Source organism: Sylvia atricapilla, chromosome 20 (assembly GCF_009819655.1).
Source record: "Sylvia atricapilla isolate bSylAtr1 chromosome 20, bSylAtr1.pri, whole genome shotgun sequence".
Classification (NCBI taxonomy): domain Eukaryota; kingdom Metazoa; phylum Chordata; class Aves; order Passeriformes; family Sylviidae; genus Sylvia; species Sylvia atricapilla.
The window spans coordinates 762,754-787,294 of NC_089159.1; the positions used below are offsets into that span (position 1 = coordinate 762,754).

Consider the following 24,541-nt stretch of genomic DNA (forward strand, 5'->3'; position numbering starts at 1 on the left):
TGGGAGAGCTGGGGGTATTCACCTGGAGAAGAGAAGGCTCCTGGGAGACCTCAGAGCACCTTCCAGAGCCTAAAGGGGCTCCAGGAGAGCCAGAGAGGGACTCTGGACAAGGGATGGAAGGACAGGACAAGGAGGAATGGCTTCCCACTGCCAGAGGGCAGGGATAGAATGGATATTGGGAGGAAAATCTTCTCTGTGAGGGTGGTGAGGCTGTGGTGTGTGCACAAGAACATGACATGAACAGATGGATATGCAATTACTTGCAGAAGAGCCCACCTGTGTCTGTGGATTCTGGGAAGCTCCATGAGATGCCTTTACTGACACGTGATGTTATTTCTGGAGCTTCCCTGGAAAATCTCAAGTTGTGCTGTATTTTGTGAAGATAATGCCCATTCCACGAGACCCATCAGGAACAGTGCTGAGAGGCTTGGGAGCAGCAGCCGTTCCTCCCCTCGGTGGTGATGTAATTGATTATGCCAGCACGAAGCACAGGGACTGAGCAGAAGGGGCAGGGAAAGGCTGCTCTGACACTGGCATCCTCTTGTGGAAATGGACAAGGTGCCCCTGCCCCGGCTCTCTATCCAGGAACACAGGCAGAGCCCCTCGGGGCCGGCTGTTCTTGGAGAAACAGCACCATCTATTTGCAGCACGAGAGGAGAGGGGACGAGGTGGCCTCCGGGGCTGTGCCCCTCAGCAGGACTAGGGATCCCACCCCGGAGCAGCAGCTCTGCTGTCCTGGGTCACACCAGGACATTCCTGACTGCCAGACCCTCCTGCAGCCTGAGGGTGACACCTGGGGCTTGCTCCAAGGTCAGGGCAGGAGCTGCAGGATGCATGTGCAGGAGCAGGGAGGGGAGAGGCTCCAGAGTGGGGATTCAGCTCAGGCTGGGTCTCTCTTCCCTGGGTAGGCTCTGCCCTTCTGCTCCCATGCACGGACACGAGGACATCCACCCTGGGGGCCCCACAGGACTCAGCCGTGCCCCACATTTCCCCATCACTGGCTCAGACAGGCTCTAGCCCCTGGGGCATCAGAGGTCCTGGGAAAGGGTTGGTCCCACAGCACCAAGGGGGAGAAAGCCAGGCCAGCCCCAGCTTTGTTCCAGGGGCTAAAGCTGTCCTAACCCAGCCCATTTCCACCTCCAAACCCAGCTCAGAACCCCTCAGGATGGACCCCAATGTATTCTGAGTGACAGAAGTGACCACCTGTTCCAGCCTTACCACAGAACTGGGAAGAATGAAGAATATATGATTTATTAAACCTGCTAGGAAAAGCATACAAGGGGTGGCCTGGGGCTCCCAATGCTCACGTGGAGAAAGCACTACTTCTTCTTGCGACGTCTGGTGTTCATTCTGATCAGCTGCATTCCCTGCTTCTTGATGTCCTCCCGGCTGGGGACGTAGTCAACTTCTTCGTCCTCAAAATCCAAGGTATCTGGAGGGGAGATTGGAGAGGCTGGGGAGGGTCTGGAGGCCATCTCTGCTGTGCCCATGTCCCTGGGAGAGCTGGCACATTTTGTCGGACTTGTGGGATCCAGGGAGTCCTCGTGGGCTTTTCCACCCCAGCATCCCAGGGTGACCTCTTGGACCTGGTGATACCACCACTGTGGCCCATTTCCAACACTGCTGGGGCTTCCCATAAAGGTCTGGAGCTACAGTGTGGTGGGCACAGCTCCTGCTTTGCTAAAGAAAGGTGATGATCTGCCAAAAGTTCTTTGCCTCTTCCAGGGCCACTCACAGGCAGAACCAAGCACTGATTATTCTTCATAACCAATTGATTTTAAAGATGAGGGTGTCCCCTCTTGCCCCACAACATCTCTTCTTGTTCCTGCAGTGGCTTGGTGCTCATCACCATCTGCTTTCCTTCTTCCCTGCCTAAAACCACCACCCATGTCAGAAGCCTTATTAACAGCCAAGGTGAGCCTCAAGACCTGGAGGCAATTTGTGGGTTGGTGTCTGCTGGGGCAGTGGGAGACAGATAAGGACTCCCAAAAATCCCAGGGGGCAGGGGCTGGGGCAGTCATAGTGGGACATGTCCCCCCTGTGCTCTCCTACCATCTTCCATAGCGTCTTCATCCTCAAAGGAAATCTTCAGGTTCCGTGTTTCACCTGCAGCTTTTTTCTCCAGAAGGCTCCTGACCTTGGCAAAAGTCTGTGAAAGACAGCGTGGGTTAAGTGCTGGAGGGCAGGTGGGTGTTACAATCCAAGGGTGCCACACTCAAGGTACACTGTGGGTACCCCCTGCCATCCAGGGCTGAGCTGCTCCATGGCCCTTCCCTGTGGCCTTGCTGAGGAAGGATGGGTTGGGTGGTAATCCATGAGGGCCCTGTGTGTGTCCCCAGGGGCACAGAGGGCCAGAGCACCCATACCTCAGTGCGCTCATCAGTGCTGTCCTCAGGCCGGGCTGTCACCCTCCCCTTCAGGAACTTCAGCTTCTGCTCACAGTCCTTCAGCTTCTCCTCCAGCCCTACCACTGCAACGGAGTCCTCCTAGGGGAGACAGAACCACCTTGGTGGAGACAGCAAGGCCCTGGTGGTGGTGGTGGCCGTGCCAGGTGCCCCTGTGCAGCCCTGCCTGTGTGGCCCTGCTCCCCTGGTGCCCTGTTGTACCTGGCCGGGAATGACAATGCCCTTCATACGGAGGAACAGGTTGTCAACGATGTTCTCAAACTCAATCAGCTGCTTCTGGTTATTCAACATGTGGGCTCGCATCTGCTCCAGCCGGGCCTCCTCCTGCTTCAGGTTCTCCCTCAGCTCGTCTTCCCGCAGCCTGGAGCGAGCCACGCTCACATCACACAGCTGCAGAGGGATGTGGGGACACCCCAAATCTGCTCCAAAAGCTGTTCAGGTTCCCCCACCCGCAATTGCAGCCCAGCTCCATGCTGCTGGCAGCATTTCCCATTCCAGCCAAGGAGAAAGGAAGTTCTGGGACCCCAATGGGAGCTTTGGCTGCTCTGCCAGCAGCAGAGCCGGGAGCTCAGAAACCCTCCCAGTATGAGAAGGGAGTGTGGCTGCACTGGAGTGGAGGTCGGGGTGCCTGTAGGGACATGTTTCCCCCAAGGGCGGTGGCCTGGTTGGTTCAACTGCTGCGAGGCCAGCAGCACCTTGTGCTGCTGGTGGGCTGGTTAAACTTCAGTTTAGCCTGCTTCAACTCCAGCTCCTGTAGTGTCTTCTTCAGTTCCTCCTTCTTCTCGTTGCACGCATCGATGTGCCGCTCCAGGTTCCCCAGGGATTTCCTCTGGGCCTGGATGCTGCTGGGGATGTCCTGACCAGGGGAGACACATGGACTCAGCCCAAGGTGCTCCTGCTGGAAGCAGGGCCTTAGGGGGGCTACAGCATCATGGAGCTCTGCAGTCTCTGGTCATGGAGAGGGGCAGCTCCATGCCTGCCTGCACAGAGGGGCTTTGTGGGGCTCTAGGGAGAGGAGAGAACTCCACAGGGAAACAGGGGGAGCAGAGAGGTCACAGCTCCCCAGCGCTCCAGCAGCCTCAGGTTTTAGAAGTGATGAGTTTTCCATTACCCAGAGGGAGGAGCACTGCAGGGCAGTCTTTGCCTTCTCCATCTTCTCAGTCATGAAGGCCTCACGCTCCATCATGGCCTTGGCGGCCTCCACATCAGTACCTGGGGTGGCAGGGAAGGAGCAGGGCAGGATGCCCGTGGTTGTGCCCACATCCCCCCCACCCTGCCCCCTGCCAGGCACTCACCTGCCGTGTCCGAGGAGCTCAGGTCCTGCTCTGCAGAGAGCATGGACACAGCTTGCTGTAAGGACAGTCACTGTCACCCCTGGGGGCTCAGCTGTGCAAGCTGCCCCCTGTGCCCAGCCCTGCCTGCCCCACACTCCAGTTCACCTGCCCCACACCCCAGCTCACCTGCCTCTGCTGCCTTTCGCTCTCTTCTTGGTGCCGGAGGCTCTCGATGTGCTTCCTCTGCTCAACCAGGGACTGGTCCCTGAGCTGCTTCTCCACACGGACCTGGGGTCCTGCCTTGGCCATGAGTTTCTGGAGCAAAACAAAGTGAAGAGTTGCTGCCAGTCACTTGGAGTTTTCTACAGATTGGTTGTTAGGTTCAAGTATTGGTTTAGATTGACATAAGGAAGAAATTCTTCTCCTGTGAGAGTGGTGAGGTTACCCAGAGGAGCTGTGGCTGACCCTGGATCCCTGGAAGTGTTCAAGGTCAGGTTGGACAGGGCTTGGAACAAACTTGGAGAGTGGAAGGTGTCCCTGCCCATGGCAGGGGGCTGGAATGAGACGAGCTTTAAGGTCCCTGCTAACCCAAACCATTCCATGAATCTGTGATTTGAGCTACTGGATGAGCTACTGAGACACCCAAAGTGATCCCGATCAGGCTGTGAAGGAAGGTGGGCTGGGGTGTGGGACACACCGCCTTTGCCATGGCTGGTACTTCAGACAGGCTGACCCCAGCCCCAGAGGACAAGAGGGAGACCTGGGAGGACCTATGGAGGCCTCTGGGTGCTGTGGGCCACTTCAGCTCCATCTCTTTTCCCCCTTGCTGAAGGAAGGCTCTCAGGCCCAGGTACATGGTGCTGTCTGGGGGCGCTGGAGGGTGGGAAAGGGCCCAAATTATCTCACCTTAATGGCATCATTGGCTTTGAGGCTACTCTGGGCCGTGAGCTCCTCGTGGTACATCACAGTCATCCCACACAGGAGGTTCAGGTATTGAGGCAGGTACACCAGCTCCTGGCACACAGGGAGCCACAGCATGTCACCCACTGCGGTCGCCCGTGCTGTGACAGGGCACAGAGGGGACCAGCAGGGTCACAGCCCCTTGGGCACCCAGTGCCTTTGCAGGGAGAGCAGGTGGATAGCGAGGAGGAGCTCACCCTCTTCAGGACCTCCTGCAGCTGCAGGTACAGTTTGGTAACGATTTCTCCACTGTGAATTTTCATGAGCATCTTCTCAATGTCATTGCCCAGCTGTCGAATGGTCTGGGGTGGACACAGGGTGGAGGACACGAGGTGACTACGTGTGCCATGCCTGGTGCCCAGCTGGGGGTACAGGCTGGATTAAAGCCCCCCGTGGGTGCTGGCACACCAGGAAGGGCTCCTGGGTACCTGCAACTGTGGCTCTTGCCACTTAGGATCTGTCTCAGCATCCTGCAGCTCCTGCAGGTGCCTCTGGCGCTCATCCCTGGCTTGGCTCCACCGTTTCAGCTGATGCTGCAGCATGTTGCACGCCTTCACCTGCTCATGGACTTTGGCCTCAATCTTCTTTATGACCACCTGGTTGGGCATGAGACCATTGTCCAGGCTGGATGCTGCAGGAGAAGGGTGTGCTGCCCAGGAAACTCCCCATAAGATAGGCCTGGGGACACTGAGATTCTGCTCCAGGATGTTGTCACTCGTTTGACAGGATGGGGACTGGTTGAACTTTGCTCTCAGGGCTGGCTGGGGTAAGGCAGAGGTGGGCAACTGCTGATGGCAGGGCTGGGCTGGGCTTAGGGACTCTGCATAACATGGAGCAGGCTGAGGATCAATAAAATTGATCAGGGCCCAGATGGGGATGTCAGAGTGGCGGCGCTGCTCTGTCCCTGCAAGAGGCCCTTAGGCAAAGGCAGTTCCGCAGGCACAGTGCCTCAATCTCCACGGGTTTATAACCAGGGCACAACCTTGGGACAGGCAGTGAAGGGCAGGGACAGCATCTCTCTGCCAGGGATAGAACTGGACCCTGCAGGAACCCAGGCAGTGACAGGGACATATGGAGTGGGCCAGCCAGGAGGTCTGCTGGGACAAAGGGATGGCTGCCATAGCGGAAAGGGACCCATGAGACCAAGATGGGAAAACTCCATGCCTCTAGAGCTGCCCCGTGGAGCTGTCCTGGTGCTGGCACCCTGTCCCTCTGCCATGCACTTTTCTCCTCAGTGTCCCCAGAGTCCCAGCCCCTGTGAGCAGCCCCTGCTCCCGGCCCTGCCGTTACCTCCAGGCTCTCAGTGAGTGAAAGGAGGTCCTGTCCTTCTCCAAAAGCATCCTTAATGGGGAGTTTGTTGTACTGTGGGCAGGGGAGGGACAAACAGATGCTCATCGTCAGCCTGGGAATGACATCCTTTTGCTGGCCTGTGCTGCCAGCTCCTGGAAGAGCTGGGGGTGCCAGGCAAGGCAAGGGTACAGCAGAAGGGACCTGCTGGTACCTTCAGGACAAATTTCAGGATATTGGAGTCCTCCTGCAAAGCCGCCTGCAGGCTGGGGAGCAGCTCCCTGTTCTGACGGAGCTTTTCCTCGCAGGACTGAGCGAAAATCTTCCTGCCTTGCTCTGGGGGACATCATGGAGCCAATGGTACCTCACGGGACGAGGGGGCTGGGACCCCCCTGTCCCTGAGCAGCCCGAGGCAGCACCTTGCAGGCCCACGAGGACACTCAGCTCCTGGCTGCGCTGGCTCAGGTCGGCCTTGGGGCCCCGCTTCCTGCTGGGGGCCTCCATCCCTTGGCCCACCATTCCCAGACCCCTGGGGGACAGACACTGAGGCCCTGCTGCCCCGGGAAGGAGCCGCAGTGTTGTGACCACAGGGTTCCACCGTGGAACTGTCACCGCGGCACTGCCAACTGCCACCGGCCACATGGCTCCTGTTCAGCCACAGCCCAGCCCCCTCTGCACTTCTGCAAGGAACAGGTTAATTAACATCTCATTAATGAGCTCTTGGAGGGCGGCAGAGAAGCATCCCAGCTTTGTCTTCCATTGTCGTGGCAGTGGCAGCTGTTAGGGACCATTCTGAGACCCACTAGGAACAGAGTATTTCAGGGCAATCACATGTGCATGTGCACCCAAACACACCAGCAGTGCTCTCCTGAAGCTGCCAGCTTATTTAAATGCCCACCTATTTGGAAATACCAGTTAACCAGCCAGGAAATGGTCGTGCAGGGAGTTATGCTCTTGTTGGAATGGGCAAAGACAAATCAGTTACCAATCCTGAGCTTTATTCTGATGCTCACCATATGTTCTTGCTGAACTACAAACATAACAAGAAATGGCAGCATGTATCTTTATTTGTCCATAAATAAACTCAGGCACCCTCTACCAGAGAAAATCCTTAATGTTTGGATTTGCAGAAAAAGACTTTATAAAGAAATTGCCTTCCTAGCACCAAGCTCATGAATCAGCTTAGATTCAGGCTCTGGAACTCCAGATCTTTAACCTGCTGCCATGCTGTTGTGTTGTTTAACACAGCAAACCAAGAAATTAAAGAATTGTGAAAGCAGGTATTACTGACACAATATATCCTCTGAGGCTCTTGCTCAGCATCTCCTTTGCATATTTATGAATTGCATGTTAGTGCTAATTGCCAGTGACAAGCTAAATAGAAACATGATCATCTTCAGTGCTTCCCAAAGTGTGTCTGCAGAGAGGGGCACATGAAGGCAGCAGCCCAAGGTGGTACCCAGGGGGAGTTGTCTGTGCACACTGAGCACACTGAGCCCTGTCCACATGGCATAATCCTGTCACTATCCCCCTGCATTTCCTAGGCACCATTTATACCCCTGGGAACGAACAAAGCATTTTAAAATGGATAAAGTGGTTCAAGAATCTCTGCTTCACTTGCTCTCAGCAAAACTCAGGCTCTAGAGAGGCAGATCCTCCCAAAATACTGCTGAAGGAATTGATCCTGGCCTTGCACAAGTGCGCACAAATTGGCTGCTGCAGAAATCCACTCCCAAGGGACAGCCTTGGACGTAGTCTCCAGCCCTGCAGCCACCTCACATGCCAAAACTCCCCTCCTCCAGCTGATCTCCACTCTCCCTGATGAAATTCCATGAAATTCACAGTAAGTTAAAGGTGCAGAAGAAAGGTCAGCAGGACCCAGCTCTGGTTAACTGTCACATGAGGAGTCTCTGGAAGGCAACAGCAACCAAAGAACACCACACTCACCTGGGAGACATCTCCCTGGCTGGCCCAGAGCTCCTCACCTGCTGCCTGCTATCTGCAAAGAAACAGGAATGTAATATTAAAGGCTCCTCAGATTCCTGCTAATTTAGCTTTTAGTCACTGAACCATATCTGCTTTGCCTGGTGGTTTGTATTTCTAGTATCTCCTTTCCCCGTTGTTGTCCTCTCTTCCCCTCTTCTTTGAAATACCTCGGTTCAACTTCAAATCATTTGTTTTAACACAGCTGCAGCAAGATTTAACAGAATTAGCAAGAACTATATCCCATGCCTCAGGAGCTGGCTGGAAATTCTGTGCGTGGATTAGAGAGCAGCAAAAAAAAAGGACAGAGGATAAAGGACAGCTGCCAGAATTGTCCTGTTACACTATAAAGCAAAGGGGCACGCACAAACAATTCCTGCTGGGAATTACTGTCCAACAAAAGCCTGTCTGGCTCCATGGCCAGAGGCCACCACTGCCTGTTTGAGATTCATTTTATCCTGTGAAAGCAGCAGCTCCCAAGCACAGGCTACTCCCTCAGCCTACAAAAGCACTGCCACAGCCAGGGATATCTTCTCTACTATCAACAAAAATAAGTATCTTATTTCTTTCTGTATCTATAATATATAAATAGATGATAATTTGTTTTTATTAATGTAGCTAAATATATTCTACAAATAAGTTATCTGGAGAACATTATGTCAGCAAGTGCTGTTATAGACAGTGAAGGAATTCTTTATAAATGGTCCTTTGAATCACTTTACTTATCGAGCAGCCAATTATGGAAGGCTAAATCAGTTTTCACACTGCCAAGAGACTGATTTTTAGACATAATCCACACTTAGCAGCCATTTAAAAGTGAAAAGGCAGCTCTCTTTTCTTAAAGTCCCTCTCCTCACATACAAAGCCACTCCTCAGTGACCAGTGCAATCTCCCACTCAACACTGACAACCTGAAGGTACAAACGATTGGCACCAAACCACTCCAACACTCTCAACAGCAACCCTGAAACTAAAGCAAAGCCAGAGTAACCTCCTACCACACCCTAACTCAGTCCTTATTAGTGCAACTCTGACACAAAATCTTACAGGCAAAGACATCTGTAAACCAAGCAAGTGTAAAATGATAAAAAAAACCAAACAACCCACACTGCATGGAAAAATCCCAAAAGATTAGTGTCAGAAAATATTTGGCAGCAAGAGATTGGAAAAAACCATGAAGGCCTAACAGAAGAGTGGCTACACCAGTCACTGTGGGGAGGTTGTTGAAGCAGGTCTGCCGCAGGAAGGTTTTGTTATTCAAGCTTTTCATCTCCTTCTTCCACATCCTTCAGACTGAGCACTTCCAGGGATCCTTTCCCTTTGGTCTCGCTGCGGATCAGCTCGTCAATCTCCCTGAAGCAGCCTGGGTCAATAAGGCACACCTGGAATGTTCCACATTTCATCAGTCAGCCAAGAATGTTTGAATTTTATCAGCCCCTACCCAAGGCCTAACATTCACTTTCACTAAAACAATCTTGGTTAGTTACTGAGGAGGACTTTGAAGAGTTGACAAGCTCTGTCTTGCAGCAATCTTTCCACAGAGCTCTACAGTTCCAGTTCCCCATGCTGGATATGGGGTCTGCCAATTGGGATTGCTGGATTCTAATCTGTTCATATGAAGATTTTAATACCAAATTTTGCTTTACCACATACCAACTTAAAAAAACCCCAAACCACTATTAAAATCCAGACCCAAGCCACCAAATTATTAACAGTAACATTCCACATATGACAGAAATTTATCAGTGTTGCAGGCTCATCACTGCTAAGAGGAATTGCACTGTGCACTCCTCAGCTTGGAGCAGAAACCTCTGGATACCAAAGGCTGCTCCCGTGCCCACATCACTAGGATTGTGTGAAATTAAAACTCACATGCATTAAAAATTCAGATGCACAAAAATTCAGCATCTCTGGTAAGCCTGCAGTATATCTAAACAACTTCCATCTATGAACTAAACTCCTAGTAAAATACATGTGTAGCTCAAATCAAACCTGAACCCCAGGGACTGCATTTTGCTTACAATTTCCAGCTGTTCCTGGAAGTCTTCACTCTCAGTAACTTTAATCAGTGGCTTGAGCTTCTCTTTCAGCTTCTTGCCCTCCTTTGCTGGCAGGATAAACCTCAGCCTCATGTGAGCACGTTCAATCTGCATGGTCTCCTTCAGCTGCCTGATCACTTCCAGGGCCTGTTGGACAAGAAAAAGAGCATTTACACACCTGCTTAAAACTCAGCACCCAGATCCAAATCTTGAACATCTTCCCCAGCTTCAGAGCCATCTCTCAGTGCTACTCTGCTGCAGGGAGGTTGCTATCATGCTCTTTTGACAGGTTACCAAGAAAAGGTAGACTTCTTGTTGTTTGTGATCTTTGAACACTTAAAAGCTGTCTGAAATAAAATTAAATAGCTATACTGCAAAACAGCACCAACCCACGTGGCTCAGATGCAAACCTGATATACCACCTCAATTAGCATAAATCATAAACCTTTTATTTCTGTTCTAAGTGTTCTGTTCACTGTTTGGTTTTTTTTTTTTTTCCTTTCTTTCTCCCTTCCCTGAATTCTTAGCAAATTGCCCGAGTTTCAGGATCTGCTTCTCTCCAGCCCTCAGCAGTGAGATGGTTGAGTAAACCTTGTGCAGGCCTCAGATCCTGGGGCTCTGCTGGTCCCTGGGTGGCTGAGGCATGAGGAATTACACTGGATGGCACCACCTCGGAGCAGGAGCTGATAGGGCAGGAAACTCACCTGCTGCTTTGTGCTCTTGTTGGGTTTGACAGAGTAGTGAATGTCCTTCATGGCCCTTTCGATGAGGATCACGGTGTAGGGCCGCTTTGTCTCAGGGTTCACGCACTTGTCGGCCACGATGGTGGCGATGTCTCGGAACATCTGCTCCAGCTGCGTGTGTCGCTCCTTGTCCGACACCTGCAGCTCCCCTTTGGATAAAATCTGTAAAACAGAAACCGCTTAACGAACGTCGTGGATTTGAAGATTGACAAGTCGAGTAACTTTATTAAATTTGACAGCTGCTTGGAAGGTTGGGTGAGACCTGAAGTGCAGCAAACAATAACCAAATTAATAATGTGAATCATTACAACAAACAGCATTGAAAAGGTCTAGACAAAAAAAAAACTCACCACAGAAACACTAATCTGCAGCGAGAGAAGCACAGATTTCAAGAATCACAGAGTATCTTGAGTTGGAAAGGACCCCCAGGGGATCATCCAGTCCAACCCCTGGCCCTGCACAGGCACCCCAAAATCCCACCCTGGGCATCCCTGGGAGTAGCGTCCAAACGGTCCTGGAGCTCCTCAGGGCTGTCCCCGTTCCCTGGGGAGCCTAGTCATCATCCAGCACCCTCTGGGGGAAGAACCTTTCCTTAAAATCCAACCTAAACCTGCCCTGGCACAGCTCCAGCTATTCCCTGTGTCCTATCCCTGTCACACAGAGCAGAGATCAGAGCTGGCCCTTGGGAGGAGCTGCAGACCCTGATGAGGTCTGACCTCAGTCTCCTCAGGCTGAAAGACCAAGTGCCCTCAGCTGCTCCTTGCATGGCCCCTCCAAGGCCCTTCACCTTCTTTGTGGCTTTCTTTGGACTCTGACAGCTTTAGATCTTTCTTACATTGCTGCACCCAAAACTTCCCCAGCACTGGAGGTGAGGCCACCCCAGCCCACAGCAGAGCAGGACAATCCCTTCCCTGGCTGATGCTGGGCCTGGTGACCCCAGGAGATGTCCCTCCTGGCTGCCAGGGCACTGTTAACTCAAGAGATTTACTGAAATCTTATCGCCCACAGTTAGTTTCCCACCAGTAAGGACTAAGAAATTACATCTGTTACTAACACCTAAGTGAACTCTCCAAAGTAAGCAACAGTCCCATTGCTTTCTCTGCATTCTTAATAACTTATCTTATGTGAGGAACCCTTCAGTGCTGGTTGTGTCCACACACATTGGTGCGTGCAAGTTGTGTGTTAGAATTCTTTCCACCCACATGCATATACCAAATTTAAAACTATAAAACAGAACTACTGCTCCTTTTTAGCCATTTATTAACAAATCACCCTGTCACCTATAGAAGCATTCTACAAATCCTTCAGTACAAACTGACCTAAGTGTGTGAGTAAATCTTCTCACATCTTTTATAAAGCGAAGTGTGTGAAACCTACCATCTTACAGATTTCTGTTTGGTCATCTGTCCCAAATGCTTTAACCAGATCTTCCTTCTTTGCCACCTGGCCTTTAGAGACATTGACAAACACTGTGTGTGTCTGCAGGACCTCGTCAAGATCTTTCTCCCTAGAGATTGAAACAAATGTAGAAAACTCAGAATAATTCCAAAACGGTGCCAGTGCTACCCCAGCCATGGCAGGGACACCTCCCACTGTCCCAGGCTGCTCCAAGCCCCAGTGTCCAGCCTGGCCTTGGGCACTGCCAGGGATCCAGGGGCAGCCACAGGTGCTCTGGGCACCCTGTGCCAGCACTGCCCACCCTGCCAGGGAACAATTCCTGCCCAATATCCCATCTATCCTTCCTTGTTTTCTGAGGTGGAAAGTTTGAAACCACCGCCCCTTGTCGTGGCACTCCATGCCTTGTCCAAAGCCCCTCTCTATCAAAGCAGCAATGCCAGGAGCACAGCTGTGTTCAGCGATGAGAAACAGCTCCCGCTGCCCGGGGCTGGATCAGCACAGCTGGAACCTTCCCGCACAGAGGTGTCCTGCCCAGGCCGGGCACAGCGCTCCGGTTCCCGGCCCCGCGCCTCCTTCCGGGGTCAGATCGTGGGACCGGGGCAGCGGGGTCCGGCCCGGTCACTGCCGACCCGCACCTCCACACCCCGGGCCCCTCCCGGTCCCCACACGGGCTCCCCTCCCGCGCCATGCCGAGTCCCCACACGGGCCCCTGACACGGGCCTTTCCCCGGGCCCCGCGCCAGGCCCGCGCCCTCCCCGCCGGCTTCCCGGGCACTCACGCTCCGCTGCGCCAGCCCATGACCTTATTGCGGTAACAGGCAATCTCGAAGCGCTTCCCGGCGCGCCGTGCCCGCACCACGGCCACATTGGTGAGGCGGATCTGGTTGGTGGGAGTGAAGATGGACATGGCGGCGGCGCCCGCTCCGCCCCCGGGCCGGCAGTGAATGGCGGCCGCTCCGGCACGGGCGGAAGGGGCGGGAGCGGCGCATGGCGGCGTGAGGGAGCCGGGCGGGCGCCGGGGCCGTGCGGGATCGGGGAGCCGGGTCCGTGCGGGATCGGGGAGCCAGGCGGGGAGCCGGGTCCGTGCGGGATCGGGGAGCCGGGTCCGTGCGGGATCGGGGAGCCGGGCGGGGAGCCGGGTCCGTGCGGGATGGGGGAGCCGGGAGGGCACCGGGAGATGGGAACAGAATTAACCGTGTCCGTGGGGTACTGACTGTGTCCGTGGGGGTGGTAACCGCGAGGGGGTGTGTAATAACTGTGTTTGCGGGGTAATAACTGTGTGTATGGGCTAATAACCGTGAGGGGGGATACAATCAGCGTGTGTGAGTGCGGGTAAAACTGGGCGAGGGTGCTGTGCACAGAGATGAGGGGAACGACCGTGCGGGTGTTGGTTACCCGTGAGCGGTGCACGGGGGTAGGAACTCTGAGGGGCGTGTTTAATAATTGTGGTGGTGAGATGGTAGCCGTGAGAGGCACGGGGGGTACTAAACGTGAGGAGTATTTGGGGGAGAGACGGGCATTAATCGTCAGAGGAGGCATAACCACGAGGGTGGAGGTGTGTGGGAGTGATAACCATAGGGGGTGTGTGTACTTGTGTAGGGGATCAGAGCGAGTGTGTGCGTCTGTTTTGGAGTGGAAATTCTCTTGAATGTATATAGCATCTATTGCATTTGAGGAAATTGTGTAGAGGTTAAGGGGATCCCTATAGGTGTTTTGGGCAGCATTGGGAACACTGGGCAAGTGCTCTTGGCTCTTCTCTTTTGTAAGTCTCAGTGATCCTGCTGGAGGGGTGAAGGGCATCCCCTTAAGCTTTTGCTCTGGAAATTTGAGTAACAACTGGTATGAGTTTCCTCTTGGAAATACTTAGATTCTGTGCTCTCAACTGATATCTGTAAAAACAAGATCCAAGCTGCAGATGATAGTATGAGGGTGTCAGCTGTGTTTCTTAGTCAATAAGTATCACAAACCAGCCTTTTCGGAGTGCCTGAATAGTCCATATGAAATAGATATTCCCAGACACCACGTAGGTGCATTCCTGGCTGTACCCTGGCTTACTGTGCCCCGAATGTTCTGAACCAACCTGAAACATCTCAGTGGTTCTAAGTCAAACTTCACTTGCATCATAAAATTCTGTGAAAGTATTTCCAATTGAATCCATGTTTCAGTCTGCCCTTGAAACTCTCCTTGTAATCAGTGTGACATCTAATGTGTGCAAGCAAGGGTTGTGTTCAGCAGAAGGTTCTGTGCAGGTGATTTCTCCTTTGGACTGGAACTTTCTCATTCCAGAAAGCTGCAGTTCTTTTGTTTGTGTAAAACTAAAGCCAGTATGATCCACTGGCTGTTTCACAAGGACTCTTTTCTTTCTGGCACTTGACAGCACAAGTATTTTCTGCTTTTCCTTGTAACAGAGCTGTCCTATCAAGGAAAAACAGTTTCCCTCTGACTGTGTAGCATAGTGTGGAATGCAAGCTTGGAGCTCAGCTGACACACCTGAGGAGATGAAGGCTTCTTGACTCAATTTTAGTGCCTTGTCTTTACCCAAAAGCTGTTATCTGCAAAACCTGGGCAATAGCTGATGATGTGAGGCTGTGGGTACTGTGTGATTATTTTGTGTGTGCTCATTCCATATTCACTCCGAAGGAATCTGACATTCCAGATTTAGATGTCTCAATGGATACGTGGAGCTACTTCCATACTTGCCTGGCGTCCATATGGCTGCACAGATTTTACATCTATTCTGCTGTTGCTTTTGGGATCAGCCTTTGGATTGTCTTTCAGTTCACCACCACCAGAACCAAGAGGAAGGTAACTGAGCCTGTCAGCACTTCTCTCTGAGAAGACCCCAAAAACCTGGGTGGAAGTGAGTAGTTACTGGATAGAGGCACCTGCCATGGGCCTACTGAGGATATTGCAGATCTCAGATAAGTTTGGGTATCTGGTTATGATCCTCAGCCTGGATTTTTTGTGTCTGTGGGTCACGAAATGCACTTGTTGATCTGACATTGGGACAGAGCTCAGCAGGATGCTCCTCACACTGTTCCTGGGAGGATGTGTCCCCCTGGGTCACTCTGTCACTCCAGGTAAACCTCCCTGCTTGTGCCCAGTGTTTGCACCTTCATGTTTTCATGATGCTAATGACTGGGTTTTGGGATGAGCTGGTTTTGGGATGGGAGGGCATTAGGCCATTCAGGAATTGAAAACTCTCGGTGCAGGTGGGTAAAGGTCTGCTGCAGGACTTGGGAGGTTCAGCTGGATTCTGTTACCTCCCAGACAGGCGAGTATTGTAGCATGGCCTAGGTCAGGAAAACAGGTCCTGCTGTGTTTGTCTGGTTGTGAGAGGTACCACAATGCTATGACTGTTGCTGAGAGTGGCCCCAAGATTTGAATTTGACATGCTCTTGGTTTGACAGCTCTTGGAGAAGGGACTGCATGTGACACAGCTCTTGTTTCATAGGGTGAGAAATCCCATGGGAGTCCTTCTTCCCCCGAGGGAACAACAGACAAGCTGAGAAATGGATGTGCCCCTCCTCAAGCACAGGAGGTCCATGTTGCTGGAGTGAAGATTTTTTATGGCTCTCAGACTGGCACAGCAAAGGTATCTGTACTTTTATTGCACATTTGTGAAATTGCCTTAAAGTATTGTTGGGATCCAAAGACGTCACCTGCCTTAAAACACTGCCCTGGGTGCAGATCTGGGGATTCATCAGTGTATTCATTAGCTTGTTACAGTCATTGCCCAACATGCAAGGGAAGTGAAAAATTAAATAAAAATAACAATTTTCTCCTCCCTTTAAACAAGGTGTGCAATAGAGATTGATTATAAAGCTGAAAGTTCACTCTTGCACCATAATTTTAATTTTCTAGGAAGGCTTTGTAGAGGGAAGTGCTGCTTTTGGTGCATTCTCAAAAAGAAATGTAATTTGTGGGTATAACTGTGAAGTGATTAGTCATTATAACGTTGTAAGTCTCAGCCCATATACTCCATTTTAGTTTTAATGTGGGGAATTGCAGTGCCAGTGTCCAGACCTCCTGTGTCATTATTCTTCCTGTGCTGGGAGAAGTCTTGTGGCTGAGCACAACAGGGCTTATGTGGCTTGAAATAATTGATAACTTCCTATGTTTTTTTTGTTCAGAGATTTGCCAAAACTCTGGCTGAAGCTGTTGCTTCCCTTAATTTGCCTGTGGAAGTTATTAACATGGGAGACTATGATCCAGAAGATGGTTTAGTAGAGGAGGTGGGTATGGCATAAACACCAGTAATAAGTACAAGCTTTACCTGGGGTTGTCAAGGCTGTTTCCCTCTTTTATTTCTCTCCTGTTTTTCTGGAAATGCCCAACTATTTCCCTACCAATGCAAATGAGGTCCATCAGCCCTCAGCAGAGAATACATACATTTTGAGAATTTCAAAGCACCAGCTGGACGTCTTGCTGTGACAGTGACTCTGTATGTGCCAGTTCTGTAACTCAGGGGTGAGCTGGGTGAGAGTGGCTGCCCCGGGTGCCCTGTACACCTGGGCAAGGTTCAGAACCAGAACAGGAAGGTGGTGATGCCTCTGCAGCCTTTAGAGGCTTTTAAGTTAGAAACTGCTTGCGAGGTGTATTTATGCGGAGTAATCCTTGATGGGTTTTTCTTCTGTGAATATTGATAATTGCTACTTGAGAATTTTAATTAATCGTAACAAAAAGTTTTGGGAACTGCATGCTGGGAATTTGTTCATGTTTCAGTAGAAACACACCTGTAAGTGTGGGTTGAGGAGTTTGAAATATTTGGGGCACTTCCCTGCTGAAGGAGTTGCGCCAGGAGCCTGCTGATTGGGCTGGATGTCGAGTTTTGTTCTGCCACTGTGTCCCTGTTCAGCTTGACCTCCCTCTGCTTAATTTAAAGTGCTGTGCAGATTGTCCAGCACCCTTGGGATTGTCACCTGCACCACCCCACCCCAACAGGGGACAGCCTTGTCTTTTGATTTCTCCCAGCTGCCTGGGTGTGGTAACTCCTTGCTTTACAAGAAAGTTCTGTAAAATGCAGTGGGTTTTTTTTCTCTCCTGTCCTGTTTATGTGACCAGACAACCAGCAGGAACATCTGTGTGTTCCTGGTGGCCACCTACACCGAGGGGCAGCCCCCGGAGAGTGCCGCCTGGTTCTGCAAGTGGCTGGAAGAGGCAGCCAATGATTTCCGTGTTGGGAAGAGCTTCCTGCAGGGTCTGAGATATGCTGTGTTCGGCCTGGGGAACTCAGCCTATGTGGATTACTACAACACAGTGAGTGTCCCTCCAGCTCCCTGCTTGGCTCCTGCTCCTTGAGAGCCTCAGCTGCATGAAGTGCTTCAAACCTGAATGAGGCTGGTGGTGTGTGGGGAAATTGCAGCTGTTGTGCTGGCTGGGTGAAGCACTGGGTTTAGGGCATGGGCAGAATCTCAGAGTCACTGAACTTAGGAAAAAACCTCCAGGATCCCACTGAACCCACCTTGTGCCTGATCCCTTCCTTGTCCCCAGTGCTGAGTGCCATGTCCAGACCTTCCTTGGACACCTCCAGGGATGGGCACTCCAAGTCTCCCTGGGCAGCCCCACCAAGGCCTGACCACCCTTTCCTTGGGGAAATTCCTCCTGATGTCCACCCTGAGGCTCCCCTGGCCCAGCCTGAGGCCGTTCCCTCTCCTCCTGTCCCTGTTCCCTGGAGCACAGCCCGACCCCCCCGGCTGTCCCCTCCTGTCAGGGAGTTGTGCAGAGCCACAAGGTCCCCCCTGAGCCTCCTTTTCTCCAGGCTGAGCCCCTTTCCAGCTCCCTCAGCTGCTCCTGGGGCTCCAACCCATTCCCAGCTCCATTCCATTCCCTCCCCTGGACACAGTCCAGCCCCTTGATGTCTTTCTTGGGGTGAGGGACCCAAAACTGCCCCCAAGATTGGAGGTGCCTCAGCAGTAGGAGTGCAGAGGGACAGTTACTGCTCTGGTCTTGCTGCCACACCATTGCTGGTACAGGCCAGTGCCATTTGCCTTCTTGGCCACCTGGGCAATTCAGCTTTGAAGAAATTGGATTTCCAATGGGAAATGAGTCCCACAGGCACTGGAAGGTGTGGTAACACATTTGGTAAATCCTTGCCAAGTTCATTTCTCAGCTTTCTGGAATCACCTGAGGGCACTGCACTGTAAACTCTTGCTGCCTTTTAAACTTGACTCCTATTTATGATGTGGGTTTTAGCTTTATTTCCTGATGTGAACCGTGGCAGTGTCTCTGCCTGGTCATGGCTCTCATGTCACACAGAAAAATGGCATCACTTGTCACAGGTTGTGTTCAGAGCTGGGGCCGTGTGTCACTCGTGACTGATAAGCACCACACAGAGCTGTCTGTTCCCAGAGCCCATCCCTTCACCCCAGGGATGGCAGAGGCATTTTCCAGTGGAGTCTGAGGGGGCATGGTGCTGTTCACGCTGCTGTGTCTGTGCTGAGCCAACACATGAGGGGGACTCCCCAGGTCTCTGTCATGCAGCTCGCTGGCTCTTCCCAGGGCTGATCCTTGCTTTTCTGGTTGGCTGCTTGCACTTGGCTGTGGTTTAATTTCCTTTCCAACCTTCCCTCCTGCCCTAGGTTGGAAGGAGGATGGACAGATGGCTGTGGATGCTCAGTGCCAGCAGGATCATGACTCGGGCTGAGGGGGACTGCAATGTGACCCAGAGCAAGCATGGCAGCATCGAAGCTGACTTTGAGGCCTGGAAAACCAAATTTCTCACTCGGCTCCAGGTGCTCTGCAAAGGTGAAAGGAAGCCCTGCAGTGGGAAGTGCAAGAAAGGGAAGTGCAAATCTTCAGGGAAGCAGAGTAAGGAAAGCTCAGACCTTGAACATGGGACATCAGAGCATGAGAATACTGAGGTACAGCCAAAATCCTTGAGGCCTTGTTTTATTTGGACTGTTTGACTTCTCCCCTTCCTCCTGCAGACCAGAGGGCTGCTGTGGGAGCCTGGTACTTGTTCTGGAGCAGGGGGAGGAGGGAGTTGAGATCCCCTGGCAATAACAAGTAGAATGAGCCATCCAAAAGAAAGACCAAAGAGTTAGTGATGGACCCAGGCTCGAGGGCATTTGTGTGATGAGCGAGTCTTGCTCCTGACTGGGGTCAGATGCTCCAGAGAGCCGAGCTGAGCTCTCAGCAGCACCTTTGCCTTGTCCCAAAGCCAAGAGGACCTCTGTTCAGTTCCTTGTGAGTCGTTAACCTGCTTCCACTTCAGTCTGCTGAAGCTCACCTGTCTGCCTGCATCTCAGGGTTTTCCAAAGGTAGCTGGGGTCTGTTACCTGAGCAAGCCTGTTTTGTTCTTTTTGTTTGTCTGCCTGTAATAATTTCTCTTTTCTGGAATATTTATTGGTTGCAGATTTTGACTAAGAAATCCTCTCTATTGCTCTCCAGTGCAAGACCCAGAGCTGCTATGGCACTTTAATCCTCCCTCAAGCCATTTACTGTGGGTTGGAAGTTATTGCTGGGTTGAATTTTATAGGAAATTTAAGTGGCTCTTCTGGCTAGCTTTGGGAGTCCTGGCTGCTGCAGAACAGGGGAAGTAAATCTTGCTGTCAGCAAGGCACTTGGGTTTAAAGGGGTTCAGGGTTCCATATCCACCCTGCAGGTTTTTGGTAGTCTATTGCCAGTTTTCAGTGGTCCTTACTAATGAGGAGAGCTCATTTCTCTGGTTAGCTTAGTCTTACATTTAACAGTGAGATAAATTTTTAATTTGTTTTCTCTGCACTCTGCTGCAGGCAGAAGAATTGTTTGAAAGCAGTAGTGAGGAGGAAGCTGGAGGCACAGATTCTGTCATCGATGTTGAAGATCTTGGCAATATCATGGGCCACATGAAGAAAGCAAAGGTACTGCTGTTCGGGGGGTATGGAGTGGTCAGATCTTGGTCACTGAGCAGCTGGATTGATTAAAATGTAACTGGCTGGATTTGCATCTGTCGGGTTTGGTTAGAGGGAGAGCGAAATATGAGCTATTGATGAGCCTGTCCCCAAAAAGAACATCTTTGGAGGTGTGTTGGGGCTGTCACACAGCCTAGGTTTCTGCTCCATCCCAGACTCCTGCAGCCTCTGTTCCCAGTGGTTCTGTTGGTGTCCCTTTCCTGTGCTCAGTCTGAGCTGGGATGTGTCACACTCGCCTCACTCACACAAAGGACTAGGGACAGGGAACAGCTGCAGGGCCTTGCTGTGCTCCCCACTCTTTGCTGGCTGAGCAGTTGTTGGTCAGGGTGGGGAGGGGCAGCCTGTTGTGCTCTGAGCCCATCTGCTGACCCCCTTCACTCAATGACCTTTGCACTGTGCTGTTGTTGCTTGTGCATGCTTGGGCCGCTGTCAGTGCCCTTCTCACCAAACTGATCTCTGTAATTACACCTTCCTTACCTCGGGTGTGTCTGCACTGTGGGGCTTCTCACTGCTCTCTCCCGAAGTGGGGCCCTGGCACAGGGTGCCCAGAGAAGCTGTGGCTGCCCCTTGGATCCCTGGCAGTGCCCAAGGCCAGGTTGGATGGGGTTTGGAGCAGCCTGGGGTAGTGGAAGGTGTTCCTGCCTGTGGAAGGGATGTGGAATGAGATGATCTCTGAGGTCCCTGCCAATCCAGTCTGCTCTGTGACTATGAAAAAACAATGTCCTCGGTGTCTGTGCTGGGCCGCCTGAAGCCAGGCTGTGGCTCGCAGGAGGGTGTGTGCTTGGAGGGCAGGAGCTTACAGGGGGAGCGTGGGGATCTCTGTTCCTCCCCTTAGGGTGGGGAAGGAGGTCAGTCAAACGCTGCTGTTTGTTACCAGCTCTGTGAGGAGACGAGCTCCAGTGACGGGGCAAGGCCGGCTGCTGTGGGAGGGCTGTTCGGAGCCGGGGTTGGGCTGTGCACTGCGGCTCGTGGGGGAAGGCTGGGGAACCTTCTGGCTTCCCTTTGGAGGGAGGAAGGACCGCAGTTCCTCATGGAGAACGTTGTTCCTGTCTGCTCTCCCCTACGCTCACCGCTAGAGGTCAGCGGCCAAAAGGGAACCGCGGGTGCTGCAGCAGCTCCTGGGCGGTGCTCCAGCCCTGCCGGGGCAGTGGTGACAGCCTGCAGTCGTGTGAAGAATTGGGCATTGAGCTTTCCCTGACTGACAGAATAGAGCAACATCATCATCTAGGAGCAGTGTAATCCAGGAAAACCACATATCGTAGGCCAGTTTGCAAATAAAAAGTGAGCACAGCAATAAAATACTTCCTGCTGTTCACTGGCAGAAGTCAGTGCTGAGGTCAGCGTGGTGTGTGTTTGTATACAGGCAGGGGAAGTTCACTGCTATCTGTGCCTTGGCTTAGGCAGGATCCAAACTGCTTTCTCCTCAGCCTTCCTGGTGCTCTGCTGGAGCAGGGAGAGGCCTGGGTGTTGGATGTGGTGGTGTTCTGCAGTAACTGTGACTGTGCAGATAAAGTTGCTGTTGCTGTGACCCAAGTGCCACCCTGATCAGAGGGGCAAATGCTATCTGAGCACAGACACTCACTCACCTGGAGCCTGCAGCTGTTGATCCTTTGAGCCTTTTCCTTGGAGGCATTGGCAGAGCTGTTCTGCTGTGAGAGTTGAGCACTGCCCTTCTGCAGAGGATTAAATCCTGAGAGGGCAAGTGTTGGTGTGGGCCTGAGAGCTCACTCTGAGTGAGCATAAGGGACCTCTGTTGGGGTCCTGTCCCGTTTCTAGACTCTGAGTCAGCACTGAGAGGTTTCCTGTGCCAAGTGAGTAGTTCTCCCTTTGGCCATTTTAGCCATTTTCCCACTAAGGCAATGCTGAACTGTGTAAAATGGGTGTGACTGTTGTTTCACACTGAGCTAACCTGTTGTCCTGGAAGACTTCTTGCCCGCACAGCCAAGTGCTCTGAGCTTTAGGATCTGATCTAGTCACACACAGGTGAGCAAGTCTGAGAGAAACTGAGTATTTTCAGGGTTATATCACAGAAAGTTCTTCCTCCTCAGAGTTTCTTGGGTCTGGAATGTGCCTGACACTTTCCAACAGGAGTTCTATGAGTGCTGGGTATTCACCCCTCTGCCTATGGGATGTGGAACAGGAGGTTCTGCTTTGTGCACTGTAGTTAATTTGAAATGCTTTTGGGTCCATCTTTCAGCTCTTCTGCATGGATTGGCTCTTGTGAGACATACTAGCAGGTAAGGCAGCTGTGCAGGGCACAGATAGTCAGAATTCCTTACTGTCCTGCCTTTTCTGGGTAGGCAGAGTGAGGCTGTGGAGGTGATGGGATCTAATAAATGCTTGCTCACATCTCTGCGTGTCATCCTAATTTAATTTTCATCTGTCTTTTCTTGTTTGCCTTGATGGAAATCGAGGCTGAGATTTGTCTTAGATTTGTCTTACAGCTTCCCCCCCCCTCCATAATCTGCAGGTTTGTAAAGTGTTGTCACAGGACTTGAGGCAGGTACTGGATTCCTGCAGCCACTTGGACCAGGCAGATGGATTCAGGAGTTCTAGGGGAATGCCAGAACCTCTCTGCTGGGTTAAATTATAGATATTACAGACTGAGTTAGAGAAGAGATGGATTTTTAAAGAGCTCTTTAATATGAAATTAAACAATTCATGGTGATGGTGCTTTCTGTGCAGAGTCTGAGCCCAAACTGACACAAGGTTGGGTAGATATTGGATATATATTTAGCTATATTAACTGGTAGCTGATCTAACAACCAATTCCACATGAGTTTATCAAATCTCAGAATACGTGCTGATGGTTTTTAATGCATTTAAGAATGAGATGGACTTAGGAGTTTTGTAGTTGTGGTGCACTTTGCCTGTCCTCTCGAGTTCCTCTCTGATGGGGATTTGTCAGGGAAGGTGAACTCTGATGGTGTTGTGGCTTGCAAGGTGCCATTAATCTCAGGGACACCAGTTCTTAATGTGGGATATCTCCCCTAGCTGGGAGATCAGCTGAAAGATCATCTGTAGGCGACAGATCTGTCTACACTCATTCCCAGGGAATGGAATGACTTTATTAACCTTCACATTTATAAACTTCAGGCATGAGTAATAGCAAAAATAATATCCTTATTCCTTGTTTGATGGGTTTGGAAGCAATCAAATGAGTGTATTTTGTTGACACAATTTTGAGATTAATGCTCATGTTTTCTACAACAAGCAGCGTAATGATGCTGACAGATGCTCATTTGCAATGTAAAGAGAGAGAGGGGAGTGATTGGGACACACCAAGAGTTTCCAGGAACCAAACCCTGCCCCAGAGTGTTCAGTTTGTGCCCTCTGTATCCCTGGGCCCTTTAGCACTGGCACCCTGAACAGTCACCCTGGGTTAGCCATTGTAAAAGCTGCTCCTTCCAGCATTTCCTGGGAGCCCTTGGAGCCTGGGGCTGCTGAGAAACCCAAACCTTGCAGGCTCTGGTTTAGAGAACTCTTAAGGAAGCTGGGCTTGGTTGGAGTGGGGCAGTGGGCAATGAGGTATTTAAGGCCTAAGGTTTACAGGCCAAGGGTCATGCAGAACTTTGTGCTACAGCTAGGAGCCTTTTAAAGGAGGAGAGAATAGTCAGTGATATGTTAACCAAATGGAACGAAGTTGGGGTATATAACTTTCAGTTAAAGCTGATGTGGACATCTCCAAAAGCTTCAGCTTTTAATAGGTGAAGGGTTCCTTCATGAAAAATCTGCCCTTATCTGCAGCAGCTGCTCTGGACCAGATTCTGACCTGGGCTACTCTGGCTCAGAATTCAGTGTGAGCCTACAGTTTAAAATGAGCTTTAAGAATTTTGATTTAACTTCTTGGGGACTACTTCTGTCATTAACAGCAGGATTTGCCATAGGGACACTTCACCCTTCTCCTTTCCTGGTTCAAATATTTTTTTCTCTAAACCCTGGCTAATGGAAAGGATTACAATTGCTAAACAAAATTACAAGAGATCTTGAGGCTATACCTCCAAAATAACTTGAATGTAACCCGTGTTACAGGTTACATGTGGTGTGGAAGTGGGCTCCTTGGTAAAGACATTTGAGAGCTCTGAGTGTTTATTTGCAGCATTTTCCTCACCACATCCTTTGGTGGAGATGGTCAGGACTGACCCTGCAGTAGCACAGCCCTCCTGCTCACCATTTCTCACCAACTTTGTGCTGCATTTTTCAGGTGGTTTTGTTTTTGTTGTGAATTTTTTAAGTTTCCTGCCTGTCTAATGATGGATTTGAGCAGACTTCCCCAAATTCTACAAATCAATGCAGCAGAGCCCCTCTGCTCTGGAGCCAGGCTGGGAGAGCTGGGGGTGTTCACTGGGAGAAGAGAGAGCTCCAGGAAGAGCTCAGAGCCCCTTCAGGGCCTAAAGGGACTCCAGGAGAGCTGGAGAGGGGCTGGGGACAAGGGCTGGAGGGACAGGACACAGGGAATGGCTTCCACTGCCAGGGGACAGGGTTAGATGGGACATTGGGCAGGAATTGTTCCCTGGCAGGGTGGGCAGGGCTGGCACAGGGTGCCCAGAGCAGCTGTG

At 51.5% G+C, this 24,541-nt stretch overlaps 3 protein-coding genes across 3 annotated transcripts in view; 1 reads left to right on the plus strand and 2 right to left on the minus strand.

The window, feature by feature from the left end:
• Positions 1-1,232: 1,232 nt before the first annotated feature.
• On the minus strand, positions 1,233-6,672 carry LOC136369964 (coiled-coil domain-containing protein 183-like). Its single transcript, XM_066333111.1, is given in 14 exon segments — positions 1,233-1,432; positions 2,053-2,149; positions 2,367-2,486; positions 2,607-2,766; positions 3,101-3,261; positions 3,517-3,675; positions 3,678-3,755; positions 3,866-3,994; positions 4,586-4,693; positions 4,837-4,941; positions 5,068-5,235; positions 5,930-6,001; positions 6,141-6,262; positions 6,346-6,672. Coding segments are annotated over 14 exon segments (1,815 nt in total). The 5' UTR covers positions 6,569-6,672; the 3' UTR covers positions 1,233-1,319.
• Positions 6,673-6,907: 235 nt separating this feature from the next.
• Positions 6,908-13,049, minus strand: SBDS (SBDS ribosome maturation factor). The gene is made up of 5 exons (XM_066333127.1): positions 12,867-13,049; positions 12,068-12,197; positions 10,652-10,852; positions 9,930-10,094; positions 6,908-9,290 (listed from the first exon to the last, which is right to left on the minus strand). The coding sequence occupies exons 1-5, from the start codon at positions 12,992-12,994 to the stop codon at positions 9,162-9,164; spliced, it is 753 nt and encodes a 250-aa protein (XP_066189224.1). The 5' UTR covers positions 12,995-13,049; the 3' UTR covers positions 6,908-9,161.
• A 1,632-nt stretch (positions 13,050-14,681) lies between these two features.
• The window catches only part of TYW1B (tRNA-yW synthesizing protein 1 homolog B), a 91,289-nt gene continuing 81,429 nt past the window's right edge, over positions 14,682-24,541 (plus strand). Inside the window, exons 1-6 of the mRNA XM_066333121.1 lie at positions 14,682-14,892; positions 15,542-15,682; positions 16,221-16,322; positions 17,152-17,346; positions 18,669-18,950; positions 19,824-19,931. Of these exons, the coding sequence (XP_066189218.1) occupies positions 14,758-14,892; positions 15,542-15,682; positions 16,221-16,322; positions 17,152-17,346; positions 18,669-18,950; positions 19,824-19,931 (963 nt within the window). The 5' untranslated portion in view covers positions 14,682-14,757. The remainder of the gene's footprint in view (positions 14,893-15,541; positions 15,683-16,220; positions 16,323-17,151; positions 17,347-18,668; positions 18,951-19,823; positions 19,932-24,541) is intronic.